Genomic DNA, 25,989 nt, shown 5'->3' on the forward strand with positions numbered 1-25,989 from the left:
TTTCTACCATATTTTTTAATTTCAACTTAAATACACAGTTCTTAGTGGCATTTTCTCATCTTATCCTTTACATCCTCAAATGTGGTATTTACGCTTCTAGAAAAAGCCTGAAGAAGAAAACTAATTCGCTGCCTTTTTTGCAGTAAAGCACAGTACATGTTGTTCCCAGGATTCTTTCCCACAACAAAATGGTCTTCCTGCATCTTTTATTTCTTGCCAACGATAGGGCTGAAGAAAGCCCTTTATCTTGCTGTGGACAGTTAAAAACTGTTGCCATCAGTTCTCATCAGTATAACAGTATCAGTAATCACGGTAACATCCTGCCTCTATTTCACAGTCTGGTACTAAGCAGGATCTAGGAGCACCTAGCAGGAGTAGCTTGTCTATGTAAGAGTCACACAGTTACTGATGAGGTCATACAAGCACTCTGCCTCCAGTCTGGAAATAAAAATACAATCTGGCACATAGCCCTTGAAATTGTATCAACTTCTACAGTAAATCATATGCTGTAATTGATACTGGTATAAACTATTCTGAGTACAAGACACCTGTACATGGGACACATCCTGATTCTAAAGCTATGTGTTGCTTGGATATATCATTGATTCTGACTTTTCTCGCAACTCCGATTCCTTGAAATAAATTAAAAGATGTATTAATCCTTCCCGTTAAAACCAACAATTATATCTGAGCTAAAGAGGAGATTTCGTCCAGAAAAATCTAGTTGAAGCATACAGGACCTAAATGCAACTCTTTTTTATCTGAACTTATTATGAGATCATTTTAATGAAAGCTCAGTAGATTCAATTAAAATCTGCTTTTTGGTTGCTAAGCTCCATTATTCTTCTTTCAAGAATTGTGAGCAGCTTCTACAGCTTTGCAAAGAGGCCACAATGCCAGCTATAAAGTAAAAATCAGCAGAAGTTGTGGTCAACGGTAGCTATTCAATGGTAGCTATTCCACACTTTAATTAGATTTCTGCACCTACTAAAACACCATTCAACATTTTTTTTCGCTTCTGTTTCAGATAAGAAACATGATTATCAAACCTTTTCATGATCTGCATTAATGGAGGTAGCCTTAATACATTTTTAAGAACATAAACTCCTCATAATCCACATTTCAGCTCATAAAATTGTTAATGATGCTAATTTAATTACTTTTAGGATGCTCCTGTAGCTTTAATATAATTAAATTGCTAGTTTGTTTATCTTTCTGACCTGCTCTGAAACATTGACAATTCACCCTGACAAGAGAAAATTAATTCTCTTGTGTTAGAAAAACAGATTATCTTGGTTATTTACATCTTAATCCACAGTGCAAATGTGTTTGGCAGGTCAGTAAGTGAATCAAGTCAGTATTTCTGATGTAACGTTTCCCTTAAATAATTTTTGTTTGTTTTTTTAAAAAGCACGTTTTCTTCATTATAATCACGATGACAAAGTGATGAAGATGGAACTTTAATTCCTCATAAGGTCAGAGCACCAAACCTACCTGACTAGATTTTCATTGTCTCCAGTCCCTTTGCAGGTAGCACATTCAGTCCTTAAATCCTCCGACTTGGGCTTCTTTTGTAGAACAGACTGTCGTTGTCTTCTTTCTCTGGGAATCCGTTCCTGTCATAGCAGAAGGAAAAAGAAAGGAATGGGGGGGAAAGGAGGGAAGGAAAGCAAATATTTTCAATTATAGCACTGAAAGTAACACTTCAGCCCAAAGTTTAATTTTTTTTGTGTAACTGTTTAAAAAAACAAACAAACAAAACACTGTATTCCAACCTCAGCTTTTTCTTCTTCAGGCACAAAGCTTCGTTTTCGTCCTCTAGTTCTCTAGAAGAAAATATATTTAAAATTCAATATTAGGTAACATAATGTTTCTGCTATTTACCTATTATTCATAACAACAACAAAAACATACCACAGGAAATAATTTAAAGCATTAACTACAGAACCTTTGCAAGACAACTACAGTAACGGATGTTAGAACAACAGCTTCAAATTCTGGATATAAATCTACAGAACTAGCCAAAAAATAAATATAAATATGTTTGTTGAACTGAGCATGTAGAGTCTTGTTCTATAAAAGACTGCCACCAGAATTACAAATCTCTTACAGACTTTGCACAAACTTCCCAATACTAAAATGCGTTATTTGAAAATTGATAAGAACAGTATATTACAGTAAATTCCTTGAGCACTTAGAAGCACTCTATTTGTAAGCCAAGTGATCGGATTAAAAAAAAAAAATAAAAATTACAAAACTTCATCAAAACAGAAACAGAAAATAATTCTTATAGCTTTGGAGGAGTAAGCAAGAATTAAAGCTTTCAAACTGAAGCTTTATATAATGGGTATAGGGCAGATGGTCATAAAGCTGTAGCATATACCAACATATGACTGGTACGAAACAGACATAATGGGTAATACAAAAAGTGGAAATTATTTCAGGATTGCAGTTGGCCAAAAAATTTAAATATGAACAGTGTCAAGGAAAAGAGGTTTCTAGGAACTGCAGCAGCAAACACCAATGGTTTACAAGCAGCTCTAAGTAACTACGTGCAACTCACATGAGTCCAGTTTCAGTCACTACATTTTTATCTCTGAAATAGCAGCATTACAAACGGCATGCGTTAAGTAATTGCCACAAGCTGACAATATCACACACTCCTCCTTGTTTAAAAAGGAAAGAAAATTAGAAGGGATGCGGAAGGAAGTGAAAAACATCAGAGACTATTCCACTAACCCACAATGTCTGATACTTTTACACTAAATAAATAAATAAACTTTAAAACGCTTGTTTTTTCTGGGAGGAAATCATGTTAGGAAATAATTTGTCATACGATAAAAACACCACTGCCTACTTTATGATTTCTTAAAACTTTTTTTGGAGCAGCTAGTGTTCATGTAAGAAAAAGTAAAAACCAGCTGATCAAAAATATCTTAAGCCAGTTGAGAATCACAAGCAGCCACAAATCCAATTCTGAAGAAGCCAGTAATATCATGTTTCTCCTGTTTGGGATTCTTCTTCAAAGGGGATTTATAGTAGTTTCAAATCAAGACTGTTCACTATTTTAAACTATTTTACACATTTAAATATAGTTATACTGTAAATAAACCTGACAGTTCAACACATCTATACCTTTCTAGCTATGCAGATTTTGATCTGCGCATGATAATAACATACTGTTTAGGAAGTTGGTTTTTTTTTGTTTTAGGCAAGAGTTAACTCTGTAGTAGAAAGCAATGTAGTAGAATGGAAAACACTAGTCTATTTTGTGCCTCTTTAGAATACTTTATTACCATTGAGGTTCTCTTTCACATTTCTCTAAAGACGATTTACAAAAAAATGTAAAACCTTATCTATTTAACAGATATCAATATTTACTACACATTTAATAATACAGTCATAATTGAGCTGTTCTACATTCCCCAAGCCACACAGTAGATACGTAAGAGTCCAAATCTGAAAGAACCAATTTATTACAAGTAACTGAATTTATCAATGTAATGTTAGAGGTATTAACGAAACATGGGCTACATGTCAACTACATGTTACACAACCCAAGGTCACTGCAAATTAAAACTAGACGAAAAAAGTTTGATCAGACATCAGCACATTAACTGCCAATTTTACTACTGGCATTAGTCCTAAGAACACTTACAAACTTTGACAATTTTAAGCCATATAATGCCATCAATTTTAAGCCAGAGTAATGCCATCTTGAAAACTGATATATAACTTGGAAATATAGGTAACAATAAAATTATTTTTTACCCTAAGTGGAAAAGATTACAAGTTAATAACTATATTTTAAGGAGTGACGAATCATATTTAACCTTCAGCAAAATGGACAGACAAGATTTATAATTTAGTCACCTTTGTCAAGAAAATGTGGGTTTTCATCTGTCTTCTATATAATGTGTGAAGTACATGACAAGGAATGTCACATTAAATTATGCCTGCATTATGCTTCCATTAGATTAGACCTACATTAGATTTTTAAACCTTCAAACATATTTGAATCTGTTTGACGATCACTAGAAAACAAACATTAAAATCAACACCTTTGACGTACTTTAAAAGCATATAAAATATCCTACAAATGTGTAACAGAATTTTACATTAATGTTTTTCCAAACTGATTTCCACATTTAAACAAATTTGCAATGCTAACTTCTGCTCAGAATCATTATACTATTGCCAGCATTCACAATGGAAGATAACATCAAATTCACAACTGAAAATTGAATATTTGTGATTTTCAGCCACAGCCTTCCAGTAATTAGGCATCTGTAATTTTACATATGTTTTCACTAAAGTTACCTTACAGATTCACAGAAAAGAATCAGATAAACCTAGGTTACTTTGTGCAGTACTTTTCATTGCTGTTTGCCTCTAATTTGAATTTTAAAATGTTTTGAATAATTTCTGTCATTAGTGGGCTCAGAATCAGAACATAAGAGATTATAAGCATCAAATATTAGAGCTGCATGTACTTGCCATAAACAATTTAAAATGCAAGATTTCTTATATAAGAAAAGCTTAAAGGAACAATGTTATTACATATGTCCAATGGTAAATACTACAAGTGAGATAAACTTGTTCATATTCAGAACTTATTTGGAAACAGAAATGTTAATCCAGTATAAGATGCATATAAAGGCAGCGATTTTTTAATCAAAACACTTGGCAATACTATAGAGATACCTTCAATTTACGGCTTCTCTAGATCATAAAACGGAGCAAGTCAGTTTTGTGAAATTTGTCCCTGCATTTCCGAAGTGCTCAAACAATAAGTCAGGAAAGCAAAAAGTCATGTTATCAGCAGCCAAGCAAAAGCCCCATTAATGCCCGTGCTATCCCAGCAGGTTTTTTGTTTCACTGCAAAAGGTAGGTATGCTCTAAAATATCGACCATTTGGAATGGACAACTCAGTCCAGAACAAAACACAGCTAGATTTGAATTAGACAGATGCAATCCATACATGGCAACTGCCTCAAGATGCCACTTCAGGACAGGAATTAAAAACCAGTACTGAACAATGGAATGTGGTTCAAAATATGTAACTATATAATTTTCTATATGCAGAAGTAAAAGGTTTCCATAAAAAATTATTTCAAATATTGACATTTAATGACAGCTAATTGGCAAGTCTTTGGTAGTCTCTTATCCTAAATTCTACACTTGGAAATTCATTCAACACGCAACTCAAATAAGAGATGTGTGCTATATCCTCAGACACTTCTCTGCTATTAATAGGAGGATTCCAGCCACTGAGCTTTAGATCCCACAGCATCAATGGAATCACTATGCAGGCACCTACATTCTGGTTACTACACAGGCAACTTAAGATTTCTGTTGGCAAATAAATTATATACCTACAGCTAAGGGCTAATTAAGTACTGATCCTATATAACCTTAACTACCACAGAAAATTAGACAAACTTATGTCAAGCTCGTAATCACGACACACAAGGCAGATACTATTTTTCATTTCACATCCTTTCACAATTAGGGCCCTTAAAAAATAAAAATAAATAAATAGATGCTAAAAACAGCCAAACTAGTCAAATTTGACTTTCTAATAATATACCATAATATTCCTATTCCTCCCCTTCTCTAGTGACTTCTTAACCTCTCTTTCTCTACTACATTCAAAGCATGTCTCTCACCATACCCCCAAGTTCTCCCTATGTTCCTCAACTAAAGTGAGGACACACTAGGACAGGTTCCAAACTACACGTGTTCTACACTGGACAGCGAGAGACCAAACGCAAAGGATAACGGAGCTCATAACTAAAACCTCCTCCTTACTCAGCACTCATCCTTCCCATCCAGCTGCTCTAAAAGATACCCAAGAACTTAATTACCTTAGGTTTACATACCTTTCTATCAAATCTTGCCATAATGGGTCAACAGGTTACTAGAGGCAATGCTACTAGAATGGTAGGCAACTGCTTAAGTTATTTTTGTTAGAAAACCAAGTTAAAAGCTATTCTTTTCTGAAATAAACAGTCAAAAGATCTAGCTGCTGTGTCACGAAGAACGTACCTTACGTTGAACAGAAATGAAAGAGAAAAATAGCGTCTTATTTCATTAGCAATACATCCCAAAATAATCTGAGCAGACCAAGAAAGATCAGTGAATTAAGATGCAAGCATGATATGAAAGTATTTTTAAACAAGAGAAAAAAAACCCGATGACAAAGTTAAAAATAATAAAAGATAAAAATAGATTACATTTTTAGCATAATATTTTGAGGGAAACAAAACACCTCTATACGTCAGCAAACTGCCTTCTAATTAAACTCTTAAAAATTGTGTAAGATGATGTTCCTCAGGTAAACAGACTGAGCCATTTGGTTCAATGAAATCATCGAGGTGAAAGCAAGCCATCTTTTCCAAGGGTATCTTACTAAGGTTTAGCCTTCATAGCAATCTCAATGCCCTCCCTCAGAAAAGAGTAACGCTCTGGGTAAATGAAAGCTAAAGATTAAAAACGTCCCTTTTGGTCTTTTACTTCAAAGCTTTTCATCTATGGAAGCTGGAGAACCATCCCACAGTATTAAAGCATATACCATTCCTCTGAGTTATTTCATTAACTTCTGACTTTGCATTCGAAATTTTGGAAAAAAAAAAAAAACAAACCACCTGCCTCTTGCTTCTCCAATGTTTTAAAAATTCACACCAAACATTACAAGACTACCCACAGAGAAACAGTGATGGACATGACATGCAAACCTGAAAAGAAAGAGAAGTAGGAAAAAAACAGCAGTTGCTTGCCCCTCTCTAATTTGTAATGATCTAAGCTGACAGTTACTAAAATATTGCAAAATATATAGTATTTTATAATATATAATGTAAGTAATAAAACACAATTAAGAAAGAATGTTAGGGAGTGCCTCTAAACAACAGGAAGAAATTAGGAGAACTAGGGCAAGGGAAAAACAAAGAAAAAATGGGTTTCTTTCAGCCATGTTTTGTGACACAGAAGTATGCATCTGTTGTGTGCAGCACTCTACCGTTGTGGTGTGGAAACTTGCATATCAGCTTAGGGAATTAAAAAGAATTAGGACATAAATGGCTGAAAAATAGAATACTAACTTAAGAAATTAATAATGCGTGATGAAGCAACAAATGATATAACATGATGTGGATCAAATGCGTGAGTGATTTGGAACTAGAGTGACATTTTTAGAAGATGTATGGACAAGAAATCAGTAGAGGTGTGGGGATAATGTGATTCCAACTCATGGAAGGAAATTTGTACTCAAGACACCTGGAAAACCAGACAGTTAAAAAACCTTTCCAAAATGGAATGACAAATGTTGAGGGAAAAATCTGATCAACAATGGGATCAAATTGTCAACCCAAAAGTGGGAGAAGAAGAAAGACTCAAGTGGGAGTCTCCATTTTGGACTTGGAAAAGCTAGATGTGAACACTTAAATTTTGCATTCAAGTTGTTCATAAGCAACTCAGTAACAACTGGACAACAATAAGAAACATATGTAAAATGAAAAAGATTAGATAAGGCATTGACTGTAAGATTTTGAATATTCTCAGAAAAATAAATTCCATAAATGAGACAAACGAAAGACATCCGTAAGGGACAAATACAGCCTAGGATCAGTCCGACACTCTGAAAGGTAACAGATTGTTTGCAAAACAGCAAAGGAAACAAAGGAGCAAAGCAAAGCCACAAAGGAAGCAGACTGACTGCTGCCACTCACAGATGCAACAAGTTGATATGTTAGTTTCAAAGCGTGAAAGCAGAATGGTGAACATGACAGAATGGGTGCCCACATGACCCAAAACCACCATAGCTGTAAGGAAACCACATCGTTTCGCCTCTCTCCTTTGTCCGTGTCCTGGTTTCAGCTGGGATAGAGCTAAGTTTCTTCTTAGTAGCTGGTATAGTGCTGTGTTTAGTATTTAGGATGAGAATAATGTTGGTAACACACTGATGTTTTGGTTGTTGCCAAGTAGTGTTTGTGCTAGTCAAGGACTTTCCAGCTTCCCATGCTCTGCCAGATGCACAAGAAGCTGGGAGGGAGCACAGCCAGGACAGCTGACCCAGCCTGGCCAAAGGGCTATCCCATACCGTATGACATCACGTTCAGCACATAAAGCTGGGGGAAGAAGGAGGAAGGGGGGGGATGTTTGGAATGATGGCGTTTGTCTTCCCAAGTAACTGTTAACGTGTGACAGAGCCCTGCTTTCCTGGAGATGGCTGAACACCTGCCTGCCGATGGGAAATAATGAATGAATTCCTTGTTTTGCTTTGCTTGCGAGCATGGCTTTTGCTTTACCTATTCAACTGTCTGAGTTTTCTCACTTTTACTCTTCTGATTCTCTCCCCCATCCCACCGGGGGCGGGGGAGGGGAGGGGAACGGGGAGTGAGCAAGCGGCTGTGTGGTGCGTAGTTGCTGGCTGGGGTTAAACGATGACAGTCCGTAAGACACACGCTTTACATCAGTTCATGCAAAGACAGGAACAGAAGGTAGAACAATTGTCTTGGAGCAGTTTTGCTTTGCCAGCTCAACGGAAAGGAAAACCAAGAACTTGTCAACTGACCAAAAGGGAGGAGGCGATTCCCAAGAGTCACAAGTGCTCCTCTTAAATATTGAGCATTTCCTGAAGTGCTCCTGTAGGACAAAAATTTATACTGTCACCTATTTAATTTCTTCTTCTACACAAGATGATCTACAGGAGTTATCAGTATTACCAAGACATGAAAAAGAATATGAAATACTAAACACATCTGTGGTTAGCAGCAATGCTTCAAGTCTACTTCACATGAGATAAACTAGCATGGTTCTGGATTTGGTCTGCTCAGTCACTTAGTTTTTCAGTAAACAAATGGTAATTTCTGCATGGCAATTCCAAAAAGTTATTCGAGAAAGCAAATTTAAACTAAGAGGGGTTAGAGCACAATGCTACTTAACAGAACTTAAGAGATTCCCAGTCATTTGCGGAAGACATACTCATTCTGCCAACTATTTCAAACATCACAGTAGATAGCACTGCTCCCAGTTTCTCCTTTGCTTAATATGTTACTTGGTTAGAATTTCTTTTAGTTGTTTGCACATGCACCCAAAGGCAGCAGAGGCCCAGCACATCTGCTTATGCCATTGTGTCTGTGTACATTCAGGGGTTTCACTACAGTAGCATGTACTGCTTCTGCTAATAGCCAGGAAAGATGATCCTTATTATGGTGGTGCTTCCATACCTCTTGGATGTCACAGAAACAATACTGTCATATACATAGGGCTCTTCTTTTCAGCACTGAGTTTCCGATACCGCTAATAGTGCTGGCACCTGAGGTAAGTATTACTTTTCTTCGTAAAGGTGAGCACAGGAAATTCAGTCGGTACTCCAAGTACTCCTGGAGTTTGGGGGCACATGATATCATTAGGAAGGTGTGCATTTTCATTTGAGAATTTCATATAAATAATTCAAAACTAGTCACGGATTTCACATTTAAAAATTGACTGAATTACTAAAGACACGCCTGACTTAAAACTACTGGTAGTATGGTAATTTCTTTATTGTGTAAAAAGTTTGTACATGTTGCTTTGTGTTGTAATTATTAGAGAGCCTAATGCGAAGAACTTAAGATTCTTTCACTTTTGTAGATCTGTAAACCTCATATTTCTTCTCTGAAATAGCACATATTTGATTTTTGTTTCCCTGACAGACCTGCACCTACAGTGACTGCTCTAGAAAGACATGCAGCTACATGAAATACACAGCGAAGAGGGCCAGCATAAGATTAAAACTGTGTTTTAATTCTGTTTCCTATCTAAATGCTTCAGTTATTTTATCTTATGTCACCTTATCGTTGACACACTAATATTAATGATAAACTTCCGCAGTTTTACCTTGTACCAAACTATGGCTCATTGATATGTATCACACATTTCAAAAACTTTCTAACCCTAACCGTCTCACTCATACAGCCTTTAACAAATACTTGTTAATGAGAATTTAACGACAAAAAATAAAAGAAATCAGTAAATATCAGAATGCTATGGAATCGTTCTAAACAAAGAGGTCGTGGCAAGGAGACATTTCGTTACTACAGAACAGAAGATGGGCAGCAGAGCAGAACGCTCTTAGAAAACAGAATTGGGAAAACTTCCACTACTACCAAAAAAGTAACCTAATGAAATCACTGTGCTAACTATCAAGAGCATGTATAAAGCAAACTATAGATTTTTCAGAAGCCTGAGGAAAAAAACACAGGTTTAAACTGCACAGGTAATGCAATCTCTCTCCTGTTAAATAGAAACCATGAATTTTTAATTCATGATGTGACCCAATCCTTATTAAGAGTTCAATGTTATAAACATGCTTTGCCAATGAAAAAGTTACAATCAAGCCAGTTGCAGAAAAATCCCTTTAACTTCCTTTGCTTTGTTGAAAGGCAGAAAAAAATATTCTATTGATGGCACCACACAGGCATAAAATTATTTTAAATAAAGGTAAGGACAGCTAAATAGACACCAGATGGCACACTCGCTCAATACAGATAAAAGTGAATACCTTAAATGGTACACATCACTACTATTCAAAATATATCTCTGAAATAATTATTTAATTTTCCGGAAAGCTGGCAGTAATAAAAAGGGAAATGCCAGGCAAAAAGAAACAGTGGTAAATCAAAATATGACTCTAAAGAGAAACAAGTCGACGATGAAGCTTAATTACACAGAACTACAATTTCCCCCTATTTTTTTTTTAGTTTCCATTCTCTTGAGAACTTTTTATTTTCTAGAAAAGCAAAGATTTTGAAACATTCCTGCTGTCAAGCTAAACTATCACTGAATCTGGCAATTAATTTGAAACTATTGTTTCTAAGACTTAAACTTATAACAGAATTTGAGAACTAGCAGAGTTGCTTTACATCCTTTTTAACACTAATATTCTCCAAAGCACACATGTTAGGAGAACCGAAACAGAAGTGGGAGGGCAAAAAGGCCAGAAAAAGTCAGCTTGCAGATGTTGCTAAAACAAGTGATTCTCTTCTGGAAAACTGAACTTAAATGCATTTATTTGCAGAAGTGACAGATAGCTAGTTACCTTTACTTACTGAGATACCGATATTTACACCATTGGAATACCATTTGGAATATGTCCATCTCTTCATGCCTCTGCTACATCAAAAAGAAGTGATCTTTCATCTGTGGGTTTTTTTCCTCCGCTTTCTTAAAAAGCAAACCAACCAACCAACCAAAAAACCCCAACAAACCAAACAAATGCAAAACTCTGATATACTCCACTTGCTTCAAGCATCGTGGTAGAGCTGCATCAATTTATCTTACTTTCTTCTTTTCCAAATTTCATGTCAAGCCAAAAGAAAGAGTCCTATACTATCATGTATCCATGTATTTGGCAGGCTGATTGATCTAGCTTTTATATGTTCGTATTGACATGTCATAGACTCATTTGAGCTTTTACATTCAGTGTTGAAAAACCTTAAGTTTCAGAAAACCGAGTAACCCCTGAGTATTTTGTTCTAGAGCATTAATGTTCAGTTGACAGCAATTTCTTTTAAGTTGAATATGTCAAAACCACTACTATTAGATAGTTGCTTTAAGAGGTCTTCCAGGTACTTATTTAGAAGTCATATTTAAATGGTTGACCAACCATTGACAATGTTAATTAAAATCTTGACTGACAGGTATAGATAAGTGTCTTAAAATTATTTGCTGTTTTTATGAAGCACTGATACTTACACTCAAATTGGAACTGATGTTCTGTTTTCCTCCTGTAGCCATCTTTTATTCAAACTTGTATCTATGACATCACATAATTAAGTTACACAATAGATGTTTGGAAAGCACTTCGGTGGAAATGCTTCAGTTAAATACAAGATAACAGTCCTGTTTATCTTTTAGCATACTTGGTAAGAAAAAAAAAAAAAAAAAATCACTCCTCTACTATCTTTTCCTATTCAAAACAAAAGCAAGAAATAACTTAATAACAGTATTTATTTGTAAAACAAAAGCAGTATGCACAGCAACTCCCTGTGCTAAAAACAGTTTGAAGGTGCTTTGTCAGTATTTTTTTTCCTTATTATTATTTTTTAAAACTAATCTACTTAGACCATTCAAAATAAGGCAGAGCATCTCTGCTAAGAGTATCTTAACATAGATGTAAGGCTAAGAATTTAAGAGACTTAAGACAAGAAAAACCTGAAAAGAACCGTTAAGTTCATAAAGGAAAAGAAGGAGAAATAGTACAGGTTGCAGAAGGTAAAATTACATGTCCTTATTATTTTTTGCAATAATGTAAAACAAAAGGAAATTGTAAGGTTACATTTAAAGCAGGAAAAACCCACCACTATTTTCTTTAAAAAACAATTTAGCCCTGGAAAAGAAAATTTACAACATCAACGAATTCAGGTGCTTCGAAGGATTAAAAAAAAAAAATTTTTTTTTGCAGGACTTAAGTGCACATCCATAATTAGATTGAATGAGAAACAATGCTAAAATTATGAATACTCCTAAAAGGGTCTTTTACTCTTCACAGCACAACACACACACAGAGAAATCAGAAAAAAATACTACGAATAAGGAAAAAAGCTATTTTTGGTGAAAGGGGGTATCCTTTATCATCTCTGAAATCAATGTTACCAAATAGAAGCTGCAGGACAAGCTGATCACAAAATATCAATTCTGAAAGTACAATTTAACATAAATTTTGTCATATAATTAGCATATAGGCTTAGTTAATCATATGCATTTTTATAAAATGTCTTACGGATACCAATTATTATTGTCATCAGTAACACCTAATGCAACTCTATGAAAATAAAATATTAGCGCTAACTCACAATTTCTGTCAGCGAAGTAATGAAGAGTTAACTATGATAAACCACCACAATGAAATCCAAACATGTAAGATGCATTCTGTTCTCTTAGGTATGTGGTAAAAAAAAAACAAAACAAAACACTTCTTTCAATTATATCAATTCAAGATAAATTTATGCAAAACAAATGGAAATTCCCTTAACAGCAACAGATACACAATTCAACAGTCTTGTAATTGCACTTGTTGATTATAACTGTAAGCAAGGCTGATTACACACTGTTAGCTAAGCAGGCTTGCCAATTCCTTCCAAAATAAAACTAGATTGAATAAAACATGGCCAGAGATACAAAGTACACTGAGAAGAGAGAACTGTGAAGTAAGTATATTTTCAAATTGTTAATTTTTTTCTTCCTTATTTTAAACTATTTTAAAGGATTTGAAAAGCGAGTACACAAAGACAGAACAAGTATCTGGTCATCGTTGTTGAAATGCACCACACAGATGTTGTCTGTGTAGTCAGACTCAAGTAAACTTCATAGGAGAAACTGTTCAAAGGTCACGTTTTTTTTCCCCTCAAATATACAGACAGCCCCAGACCTAATGAATTAAAAAGTATTCTCTTCCTAAAAAAACAAAACAAAACAAAACAAAAAAGCAACAAAAACTAACACCAACTTTACTAAGTTCCTAGCAAAGGTGAATGGGAATCCCATACTGCCAGGAAGCATCTATTAAGTCTTCAGAGGTCTGTTATCTTCATTTTGTTATACAGCCTAAGTGCACCAAGAAAGAGTTGAAACGAAGGAATTCAGCCTAGTTCAGAGAAAGAAATCCAGCAGGTGTCCAGGGTGTGAACCTTCTCTTCCATAGTTAAGTAGAAGACAGTAGGAAATAAGTAAAATAAAATAAAATAAAAAACAAAAACAAAAAAACCCCACAACAAACCAAACCTGTCATCTACGGGAAAGCTAAAAGAGTGGAGATAACTTTGACAGACGAGCCCTGCCCACAGGACAGAAAGATGTTATCTTGCAAATCTGTATGTTGTAGGAAAGCAGAGAACTGGAGAGAACTGAAAGAGAGCCTAAAAATTCAAGCAGAGGAACAAAGTCTTTCTTAGACTGGTAGCAGTAATTCTTTCACATTAAAATTCTGTACTGTGCCAACATACTAGTCCACTCAACGTAAATTTAATCTCTATATTACATACCACAAGGTGTGTAGACATACTCTCTAACACGTGAGGTGCCAAATCACCAATGTAGCACCAGTGTAGCACATCACAGTGTCACAGCATGAGGGCAACACTTCAGAGCAATCAGACTTCTCTCCATTTAGCACAGAAGGAGCTGGGCAGTTATTACATGGGCATTAGAACAAAACAATCTTTTCTTCCTATGGATTTCTGTACAATGCCCTATATCACTTTTTTGTCTATTACTACTGCAAATGTCTTTCCTGCAATACTTTCAGTTCTCTTCAGTGCCATAATCATGATTCCTCACCCCCTAATACCACTATATTAGGTGTAGAAAGAGGGAAGAGAGAGGAAGGAGAAAAAGGTGAGAGGAGGTGCAAAGGGTTCAGTAAGCAGGAACACCAGATAAGTCTTCTTTCTGTGTGAAAAACAGCATGACAACAGTCAGTTCAACTTACCCAGACAGCTGTCAGAACCTACATGTTCTTACACATAGGGAAGAAGGGAACTTTCCCTCAACAACAAAAAGAAAGAAAAAAAAGTTTCTCCCCTACAGTAGTTCTCAATTATTCACAAAATTTAATTTTGGATTACTCACACTCTTAACAGTTGGAGCTAAATTAATCATTTTGGTTTGAGTCATTCTTAAAGTTCTTCTTAGTCACAGACCAGGAAAGGGAAGCCATTAGGTAAGTCAAAGCTGCTGCCCAAATATTCCAAATATTTCAAAATGCAATTAAAGCAAACATTTAAGGTTAGATCAGGAAAATACTTGTTTAATCCTATCAGTGTATACTGAGAAGAGTTAAGTATGATACCTGCTAGTACAAGCATAAAAAGTCTGGGAAGCCCTGTGAGGAAAAAAAAGTTGGGTTGCATGAGAGATCAAGTATGTCTAACCCTAACATGAGAGGGTTTAAGTATTTCCTAATACTAAGAAGTATATTGGAAGATGAACCACCAGTTTATATGTAATTACTACTCATATCCAAAGGGTCATGGGAACACTACTGATTCCCTGAACTGGACCTAAAAGCCCTTTGATACTTTTATGCACCTTTTATAGGTGATGTGACACATCACACATGAAAAACCTTGTTTTATGAGCAAGTAGGAGAGCAGGAGTTTAAAGATTAGAGCACTAGAGAAACACAATGGAATACAGTGATTAATAAAAAAGTTCTACTTTCAAATGAAAGAAAGATGCTAAATATTTCATCAGTACATGAAGCAAGAGCTTTTGTTTCTCTTCTTTAAAAACTATACACCAGGAAAGTCTGAGAAATCACACAATGACTACTAAGACTAGGAAGCTAAACAAACAGAAATAACAGGGTCTTGTGATAGTCACAAAATGTACAGTCAGTAGGTTGCCTGTACGTAAGGAAATGACTAATTACTTTACAGTTGCAATTGGCAATTCAATGTATTTAAATCTTAGCATACAAAACCAAAGTGTCCTTAATACTAAGATGAAGAACAGCTGTAAAGGCTAAGCTTAAGCGCAAACTGAGTTTTTCCTTTTTCTGCAATTAACAGAGGACTTCATGACCCAGGTAAAAGAAAAAGCTCCTCAGTTCAGTAGTGTGTTTCCCAGCTTTTTACTGTAGCAAAAATATATATATTTATACACAAGTAATAAAGCATTAAACAGAGGAAAGGGAACAAAAACAGAACATCAATCAAACTGAAATCCCGCAATCCAAAACGTCCAAAACGTGTCATCTTAAACAAAATTATTATGAATATGAGCTGCATAACAACAACTCAACCACCATTTACCGTGTTTCTGATTGGAATTTTCTTCGGTTCTGGTGGCACATCCTGAGGAACAAATTTCACTGGTTCCTTAATCTGCCTCCTTGATCGTTTGGTCCCATCTGGTAAGGTTTCCATGGCGATATCAGCCTCCATGTCACTGCTACCTGCCTGGTCACACTCTGAGCATTGCCTGCAATGTGGAAGATTTTCTATTTAAAACTGCAGTCACAAAAGCAGAAAAAGAAACATATTGAAGTGTTTGGGTTTAAAATAAATTCAAAAGTCAAGAAACCCAATGGACACCTAAAGAAATCTCTCAAACATATGGTATTTTAAGCAACCAAGCAACAAACAAGCAAGACTTTCTTTTTGCTGTTTTTTTCTCTGACAGTATTTACACTTTGAAAACGAAGATTTTGAAAGTAGGATTTAATCTTCAAGAAAGATGCACCCTATTTCACCATTTGCATCCTATCATATCCCCATTTTTAATGGTGTCCACTGATCTGTAATCTATTCATTATTGTAACTGCTCCTGCAGTTTAATCTTTACAATGACATGCTGCTGAATTCATTCTGATGAGAGCGCTCGTTAGTGGCAGGGATTTAGAAAAAATGTCTCTATGAAAATCAATTTTAGTATGTATTTTCTAAGGGAGTGGGTTTTAAATCTGAAAAAAATAGTTAAGAGACAACTAAAGATATAGAAGCTGGAGACGTATATTAATAAACTTTGAACACTGAATTGAAAAAAATGCCTGCTGAGATTTTGAAAAAGTACAAAATCACAATCAGAACTTCAAAAGTGAACAGATGCTAAGGTAACGCTATTAACAAGCTCCATGATAGAATTAACAAGATGGGAAGTCATGAAGTTTTTTTCTCATTTGCAGAAAATACTCATCTTATGCAAAGTCATAAATGTGGATGTTAACTAAAAATATGTTAATGAAAACTTAAAAATTACACCCACTGATAAGAGCCTTTTTTTAATTCCTTCTCACATTACATTTCCAGTTCAAAAAACGACAAATCCTCTCAAACAAATTCCAATTCATCACTGTTCTCATATTAAAAATGTTCTTTTTGATACCAACTAAAAAAATAAATCAACATTATGTTCTGCTATTAATTGGCATTAACAGGGATACACAGAAAATTATCTAAATGAAGGAGCAAATTTGCTTTGGAAGGAGACAAACAAAAAACATGTATTTAATTATTTGAAGGTAAATGTTAATACACATTTGTGACAAGAAGGCATAGTCATCCCATATCTAAACACAAGCACAAAGACAGGTATGTATGTTGTGTCTGAGATGATTTCTTCATATGTACATGTTCAACAGAACAGTTTTTCTCCTATGAACTTCAGTAAGGGCTAATACAATATCAACTACATCAACTTTCTATGTTTTCTAATTCTTTCAAACTAATCCAAGCAATATAATCTCAGACCTCTCCTGGGTATACCAGAAGACAACTGTAGTCATCATGGTTTGCTACACAGACCAGTGGCTACCAAGTCAAAATAGAGGGGATCTAATCCTGGATTGGGTTACAGTTCTCAGTGTAACCTTGGCTAAGTCAACACCCTTCTCCTTCAGTTTTTCCATATGTAAAATTAGGATAATTGTGCTACATTATAATGTTATGAAGATTAATCACTTCTTATCTTTAAAGCACTTGAGACCACTGGAAATAGGACACATGTCAGTGCTACTAGTATTTGCTGGTCTAGAAAAGCAGAAGTACTACAGGGTAGGTTGCAGGAAAGATAACAGTCTCTCCCCTCCCTCATATAAGTATAGAGACTTGATTAGTAGCCAAAACACAAGGAAGTCAGTTTATGCAGTTTTTATACTTTGCAAACAATTTTTCTATTCTTCCTCTTTACAAACCTCAGTTCGCTACAGGCACAGTACCTGTTAACATTTCTAGGCCTCTTTAGGACACTAAAATATAAAACCAATAAAAAAATATAAAGTATAATAACTTTCACAAAATGCTACCTTTTACAGTTATATGTTTACATAAATTTGTGTGCATAAACACACACAAATATGTATACACATGCACTTAAGTAAATAAACAAAAGCACACAGACCAAACCACTATTATTGTAAGATTTTATGGGAAAAGGCTCTCCAATGATGTAACAGGAGAGAGAAGCTTTAGAGATAACAGCATTCCCTCAAAATTTTGTGTGTCGGCTTAGCTAAAGGTTACTCTGTGTTCTTTATTTTTAAATGATGCATTGTCTTAAAGTTGTCCAACTAAAAACTCTAAGGAGATTTTCTATTTGGTAAGCATCAGAGCGCACAGCCCTCCATAATACTGCAGCATCAGTCATGTCATTAATTTATGTAATGGAAAGCACAACTGAAAGTACTTACTATGATCTGCTTATGCAGATGTAAGCAATAGCTATGAAAGTGTTCAAAAATACTGTGATGAGAAATTCTTACAAAAAGTTTATTTTCCCCATTATTATGGTAAAAATACGTACTATGTAGAAACTAAAAAACAAGCATTCTATAACTGAAGAGCTGCATTAAAAAAATTGAAGTTTTTATAAGACAAAAAATAGTGGTATGATTTTACAGCAACATTGGAGTCAGGAATCCAGTCTCTTGCATCTACCACCCTGCACCTATGATTAAAATCATTCCTGTTCTTTAGCTCTGCACTGTTAAAAAGGAAAGACACTGTTTTTCTGCTACATAAGCTCAGACAGTTGTACAGGAACTAACTATGCAGATCAGTAAAGTACTTTAGTTTCATTAGGGCCCTATTTAAATATAAATAAATGAAGTATTTTAACTTAGATATTCGTGAGGAAGACAAGAAACATCTCCATCAACAGATGAGGTACTGCATGCAAGTTCCTGAAATTCCATTTTTATGATCGAGCTTGCTCTGAAACAGATGGTGCAACTGTCACAGCAATCAAAATTAGAAAAAAGCTAGACCTACAAAAAGAAAGCTGCAAAACCATAGTATGATGGAGAGGTGGGTGAATCACAGAACAAAACTTCACAAATGCACCAAAGGTGAGGGAAAAAAGCAGTTATAAACATGAATTTACAAGCAACTTCTTGATTTACTGGAATAGCCTCCACTATCACAGGCAACCACATCTTATCAACCTTATCATAAAGCAGTCAAGCTTCAACTATAAAGTAGTTTGGTTGTTAGCTCTCATAGGACCCACAGAAAAGCTATTACAGACACACACTCCTCTGACTTGGTAACAATCTCCTAACTTTCAACACCTATTATGGTTTATTCAACATGGTTCTCGAACTTAAAGAACTCTCTTCCCATGCTACTGTTTAATCCCAATACATTCACAGAAAGCAGCCATATGACTCCTCTTCCTTGTGGCTACGCTAAAGTCATGCTCATTTAATTTCACCTTTTCAAGGACAATCGGTGAATAGAGAACCTACCACAACAGGTCACCTTTCCACCTCTTCCAACGATCTTTGACTACCTCTAAATTAGCAAGCATTGCCATGCAGCACAAGCAAATTAACAGGAGAAATGGTGCCAAAGATTCAACTTCTCTACACAGGTTTTGGGTTGCTTTTAGTCTGGACTTGCCTAATCTACATTCACAGAGAAAATCAGTAGTAGGCAATAATAGGCCGACTACTCAAATGTGCTTACTAAAAATTACTGGAAATGTTTGATCCATCAAGAAATCTCAGTGATGATTTGAAAGCTTTTAATCATACAGAAAGTCTTTGACTACGCTAACAACCTACAGAAGAAAAAAAGGTTTTGTTGTGTTTTCAGACTTTGTACAAGAATCAATGGTACCAGAGATACCTACCCATCTCACAAAGCAAACGGATCGTCTCAACTCTCTAGCAAAAGACAAGAACAGCAAGTGAAAAGGAACACACATTATTAATTTTCAAAAATTATTACTGGTCCAGGCTAACACTGAAACACTGTTTTTGTGTAACTGCACAATGCAAGTGTTTCTGCATTGCCTGGTGGTGAACGTATTTTTGAGCATGGGCAGCTTCAAGAAACGTGTGAACCTATAACGGGGCTTTACTTTGGGGCTTTAGTAAGCACTCAAAGACCAAAGAGTGCTTTCTGTTTATAAAGTTTTAGGAACTGACAGCATGAGGCCTTTAACCTAGAAATTTACAAAGTGAAAAAGTGAACATCCACATCACTGAGAAACAAGGAAGGGAGGGATAGTTTGGAGATGGGGTGTTTTTTTGGTGAAGTGGCAATGAAAACCGTAGAGAGAAAACCCTGTTACTGCCCAAAAAATTTAGTGCAGACAATGACATTATGACGCTTCCTTATGGTACAGCTTTACACATAAAAAAAAAAAAATAATCTAAATGTACTTTAACTGATGGGCCTGGCACATGAAAACTTGTGAAATGATAATGAGAAAAGCTGAAGGAACACTGAACACCATTCCTCTATAAATGAAAGGTCACGAAGTTGAAGGTCTCACAAACAGGGCTCAAAGCCAACATACTGGTAAACTTAACGTGAATCTGTTTTTACTTTTGAAATTTTAATAACAAAGCAAACATCTTTGCTATATGAGATAGAAAACCAGATAAAAACATATGAAAATATTTTATTGAAAAGGTAATATTATGTCCTGGTTAGAGCTAGTCCCTGTTGGTAGCTGCCAAGTATTTTCTTAATGAAAATGTCAATATTTTACAATCAGATTTTAATTCATTGTATTGTCTGTCAACACTTGTGCATTGCTTTCTTATCAGTTCAGATCATTCTCTACCAGGAAAATACACAGTTTCTAGTCCATCGGGAATGGGCAGGAGCATAAAAGCATACAAGTTGTCAGAGAGAATGACAAGACTTAATTTTATGATAACATGTGAATCAAAAGAATATTCTAAGTGTTCAATCAACAGGATTTCTAAGAAACTGAAATTTTCCAAATTTTTAAATAAAATTATGCCACATCATTTTACTCTATGATTAGAACTGCTGGTCTACTTTGAAAGCACCACATCAAAACAGATAGAAATTAATGCTTTCATGTTTTATTACATAAAATTTTTCTTATGCTCCTCCTCTCAAAATAAATCCATCTGAAATGAGGACAGGCTTTGAACTTACTATGTTACAAACAATTTCTTTCTAAAATATTCAAGATATATAAAAGTTACCTTGGAGAAAACTGTCAGGCCTCTGAACAGAGGAAATTCTTAGTGTTACGTGTTTGAAACCAGTTTCTAATAAGCTGTAAGACACTGGTGCTCACCAGGTCTAAAATCTTACTGTGATTTCACTAAGACTAAGATCACTACCTCCTTTTAATGTTTAGAAACATTGAGATAACTAATTATAATTTGTGCTTTCTTTAATAAGTTAGCTTTTAAATATAAAAAACGTTTAATTTTTTTTCCTTACCATTACATGTAATGGTGGATTTAGTTAAACAATTTCAAAATCCTTTTTTGTATACTGTAATTTAAATTTCTATTAAATGCTGAGCATGAAATGGACAAAATGTATAACTATTAACTAATCTACGTAGCATCACACACATAAGCTGAATCATTTAGCATCCTCAAACACAGTACAAAATACGAAGCATAGGGAATAAACTCATGCTAAACTACGCAATGTTTAAATCAACATGTATTGATAAAGTATATGACTCTAATCGTCAAACCTTTTGCAAAGGCTCAAGTTAGCAACTATGAGTAAATGATTAGCAGTGATAAAGGAATAAAAAGTAAAAATGAAGAAACAATTATTTTTAACTGTTTTCTGCTTACTATTGTAAAAAAGGACTAAAGTCAACATTTTTAACCACTTTAAATAAAGTCTTTCAACCTGCCTAATGTTTCTAGGAATTTCCCACTATACCCATTTTCTTACTGTATCTTTTTGCATAAGTTCCTATTATATTCTATACAAATATCTGAAAAGTGCACGGCCCCTGTATAAAAAAAAAATTGCACTTTTCTTCATAGCTTAATCAAAAGATTAAAATGGTATTCAAAACAGCATGGGGGGGAAAACCTGCTGAACTCAAACTTAGATTAAGGGTCCGTTCTATATGCTCTCTACTGATCCTGAAAAGAATACATAAAGGCATGTCCAATGATGAAAAGAATGCAATCAATATGGCTCAATTTGTCTGCTATAATCTCACACTCCAGAATATGCCTTAGCTAATTAGAAGTAAAAGCTAAGGTTGTGATCTGAGATATAATTGAAGCATGAAATTCACAACAAAGATAAGTTATAGCTTTGAAATAGAAGTGTTTTACTACCTTACCTGACCTATTCTGCCTTTAACACCTACTGAGAATTGTAGTCTTACATCTTTTGGACGGATGGCTTTTAGTGAGCCTTTTCAACTTGGTTAAAAAGCAGAACAAAAATCAAGAACCTCCCTTGTAAATGCAGAAGCTACCAAAAAAGTTAAAAAAATATGCTTCCATGTAACGTAACTACTTGGTAAATTTGACCAAAGAGCTCAGAATGGCCTTGAAATGGTAAAAAGTCCAAAATCACAGACTACATTAAATAATTAAAAGAAAATTATGTTCAGAAAAATATTAGTGATGGTGAAAACCTTTCTGAGATTTTCAGCTTTTAAAGAAAATCTCTATTAATTTACTAACTAAATTTACTGCAGTAAATCCAGGTTTTGTCATGTTAAGATATAAAAAAAGAGAAACCTCCCATTTCATGTACTGGCACACAATCATCAAAACTACCCAAAAAGATGACTTAAGTAAATGTTTTATGGAAATTAAAAAAAAAAAAAATCAAGAGACATATGAAGAAAAATAGAAACCAATTTTTCTCAATTAAAATCATCTTATTGTATTTTTAGAAGGAATTCTTATACTATTCTGATTTGGTACCTTAACGTTCAGACAAGGTGATGATGATTCCTGGAGATGCTGTACACTAACTTCTTGCCAGATAAAAACTGCTTCTGAATAACTGCTTCTAACACATTTCAGAGCAGTTTAGAAACATGCAGAACGCTAACACAACACAGCAGCACACTAATTTTATGACAGTTTGGAAATCAGCACCTTTACCACGTTATCAGTTCTCCATTGTACAACTTAGCTTTTGTTCAGCTCCACTGGCACAAAAAGAATTTTAATTCATGGAAATGCAACTGCAGTAAGCATGGTTATGCATATGCTTCTGCCATCGCAGATTTGAGTCATAAGACATAAGTAAACCTAACTGATTTTCCATATTGCAATAAACTGATCTACTACTTACAAGTTTGTTTGTAAGTATTTACAACTATTTTCCTAAAGATCTGGACAGAGAGTTGCATATCTGGGTCTTAAGATAAACAGAAGAACAAGTCTCATTTCCTGAAGGCAGCCTATAGTTTCCTACCATTATTATATAGCAGCATTAATAATCACAAGTGAACTCAAAAGCTAAGAAAATTAAAGCTATAATCTAATTCTACACGGTGGCTAATAATGAGAAAATCTTTACAACATTTTTTTTTTACCTTGAAATATCACTGCTAATAACCTGAAAATAAAATAACTCAGTTCAGACTGCATTATAGCAATGTCTAAAACACTTAGGATTTGCAAGTCTATTCACGTTTATGTCCTACTTTAAGCACAGAGACAGCAACTGCATTCTTACCAGTAACTGTTCTTGGTCTTCCTTGGCATCCTTGTAAGAGGTGGATCCAGGCAACCAAGATGATAATGGAGTTTACAAGTATCACACAGTAGCAGTAGGTGTTGATCATGGTTTTTCTTGCAAATTCCGCAACTTTTAATGTAAGTATCAGAAAAGCATTATAATTACATTTGAAATCATAAAGAATAAACGATACATCCCAGCATATTCCCCAGTTTCAGTATAAACATGGGGCAACTTCAATTTGAATGCAGCATTTAAGTGCATAATTACTTTTTAAGGAGCTTCTACCTATACACAGTAAAGCATAAAAGGCACCTAATATAGTTAATAATAATTTTTGAGGACTTCTAACCAGTAAGTAATCACTCGACACTTCAACAAAACGTACCAATGGCAAACGGAAAAAATACTACCTGTGCCATCTAAACACTTAAATAGAAAATTATGCTGCTACTATCAGTCCTAACAATCATATGTTTATTTTAACAATGCAAGCACCCTGAAATAGGTCTGTGTTGCTATTATGTTGGGCAATGTATCAACTCATAAGAAATTACATTTCCTTTTTATTATTATTATTTAACTGGAATTGAAATTTTAAGTTATTTCAAAAAGATCAAGTGTTCATTGATTCCATTATAAAATGGGAAGAACTGAATGACTGGATTTGAATGCAACAGAACTAGTAAAGCATGACTCCTATTACTTGTTTGTGTATACGTCTAAATTGCCAAATCCTCAGCCCACTGTCATGTTCTCAAGACTTCCACCTCTCCCAGCACTAGAATTAACTTTTGCTTATGTAACCCATCTTCTCCATTTAGCCTGTTAGCTGGGCAAGATACTGCCCACTTGCTGTGGCTTGAAGCCTGGCTGCTGCTCTCTAGATACTTATCTGTATCTAGACAGACTGTGCCACTTCTCAGTTGGTGGCAAGAGAAGAAGATCCAAGGCGATATGTATATTCTGCACAGTCATGCTCTGGGATCCTTGTATATGTTCCACTGTTAGGCTTAGTTAAAACCCAGTCAGTAGCTTCACAACTTATAGAAGAGGGGAGAAGGTGGAACAATGACAGAATAAGTGAATACATTTTATTTTATTGGGAATTAATAGAAGTAGGGAAATTTAAAACACAAGATATCCCAAAGCATTTGACAACCCATAAGCCACAAGTAAAAATTCTTATATGACAAGTGTTTTATGCACCCAGCCACTGTAACTAAACAGCAGCAGCACTGTTCACAAAATCAACACAGATAGTTGCATTCAAAAGACAAGATGACCAGTTAAAAATTTTCACGTTACAAAGTACCCTTCTATTTCAGCTGTAAAGAGTTACCATTGTCCTTAAAGCACTGACGTCGAATTAGCAAAAAAAAGCCCAGACCTTACTGATGTGTGCTAAGGTGAAGAATTGACTACTATTCAACTTAGCCTTCAGAAGTAAGTAAAACATACGGACAACTCTGAAGCATTTTGTTAATCAAAACCAAAGCAAACAATTTTCCCTTAACACTTTTGTGAAACTATAACTTACTAGATATTGTATCTATTCTGTCAAGACTTCATTACTTGCCTATAAAGTACGGCCGGAAGCGTAGATGTCTTTTGCGTTCCTCCTTCCTTTTTACTTGGTTTCCTTTCCTTAGGAGCACGTAAAATGGCTGGTATATTCAATTTCTATTGGATTTGAACAAATGCAGTATATATGAGTCTTGAGACTTTTAGAGAATACCACTCCAATCTCAATGCATGAAGAACAAGACTCAAATTATGCATGGGAAATTGCTTAGCTAGCTCTTTTGCAGACAAGAGCAACGACAGATGTTTATATTATGAAATCATACTGGGATAAAATAATATTATACTCATTTTTTTCTATTTGATAAGTAAAAAACACATTGAAATACTAGCTTTTAAATTTTATTTTCCAAGCTTCAAATAGAGGAATGGACAAGGATGCATTTGTCTAGGCAGCTGAAACAAGCAAAGGCAAATTCACAAAATTGACAGAAGAATACTGAGGCAGTTTATTTTCCCCAACATCCCTGCTACATTGGTGCTCGATAGGTTAATTAGAAAAATTATCTTATTGGACCAAGCCCTCCACAAAGCAGATGAGATTCTCTTCGGGTTTCTACTAATCTGCAGTATGCTAGCTTCTCAGACAGCAAGCATCTATCAAAGTCATTTCTCAGCAGCCCCGTGGGTCTGCATCTGTTCAACCAACTGGAAAAAAAATGTCATGCAAGCTGTGCAAATGAATTCTACTTAACTTTTCTTCTTCTTCTTTTTTTTTTTTAATTTAGTAACATTTGCACCAGGAAATATATTTGTGAATATTTACTCAAAGCCACTGTAAACAGAAGGGAAAAAAATAATCTTGATTCAAGAGATATTTTACATGAGAATCCTTTTTCACAAGTAGAAAAGATAGGCGGACAAGTAGAACCACAAAAAGCTAGCATACCTTAAGAATTACTACTGCATAAAGAAAGGGTAAGCTTCATTTTCTGAACAGCAGCACAAACTCAGCAGTACCAATGGGCATGACAAA

General features: G+C 34.9%; 1 protein-coding gene across 1 annotated transcript in view; it reads right to left on the reverse strand.

The window, feature by feature from the left end:
- Positions 1-1,490: 1,490 nt before the first annotated feature.
- The window catches only part of PHF14 (PHD finger protein 14), a gene marked incomplete at both ends in the record, with an annotated part of 70,552 nt that continues 46,053 nt past the window's right edge, over positions 1,491-25,989 (reverse strand). The window contains 5 exons of the mRNA XM_082310959.1: positions 1,491-1,616; positions 1,776-1,826; positions 15,795-15,963; positions 23,427-23,558; positions 25,009-25,112. Coding sequence (XP_082167085.1) covers positions 1,491-1,616; positions 1,776-1,826; positions 15,795-15,963; positions 23,427-23,558; positions 25,009-25,112 — 582 coding nt within the window. The remainder of the gene's footprint in view (positions 1,617-1,775; positions 1,827-15,794; positions 15,964-23,426; positions 23,559-25,008; positions 25,113-25,989) is intronic.

The sequence above is a fragment of the Platalea leucorodia genome (assembly GCF_965183815.1).
Source record: "Platalea leucorodia genome assembly, chromosome: 1".
Lineage (NCBI taxonomy): Eukaryota > Metazoa > Chordata > Aves > Pelecaniformes > Threskiornithidae > Platalea > Platalea leucorodia.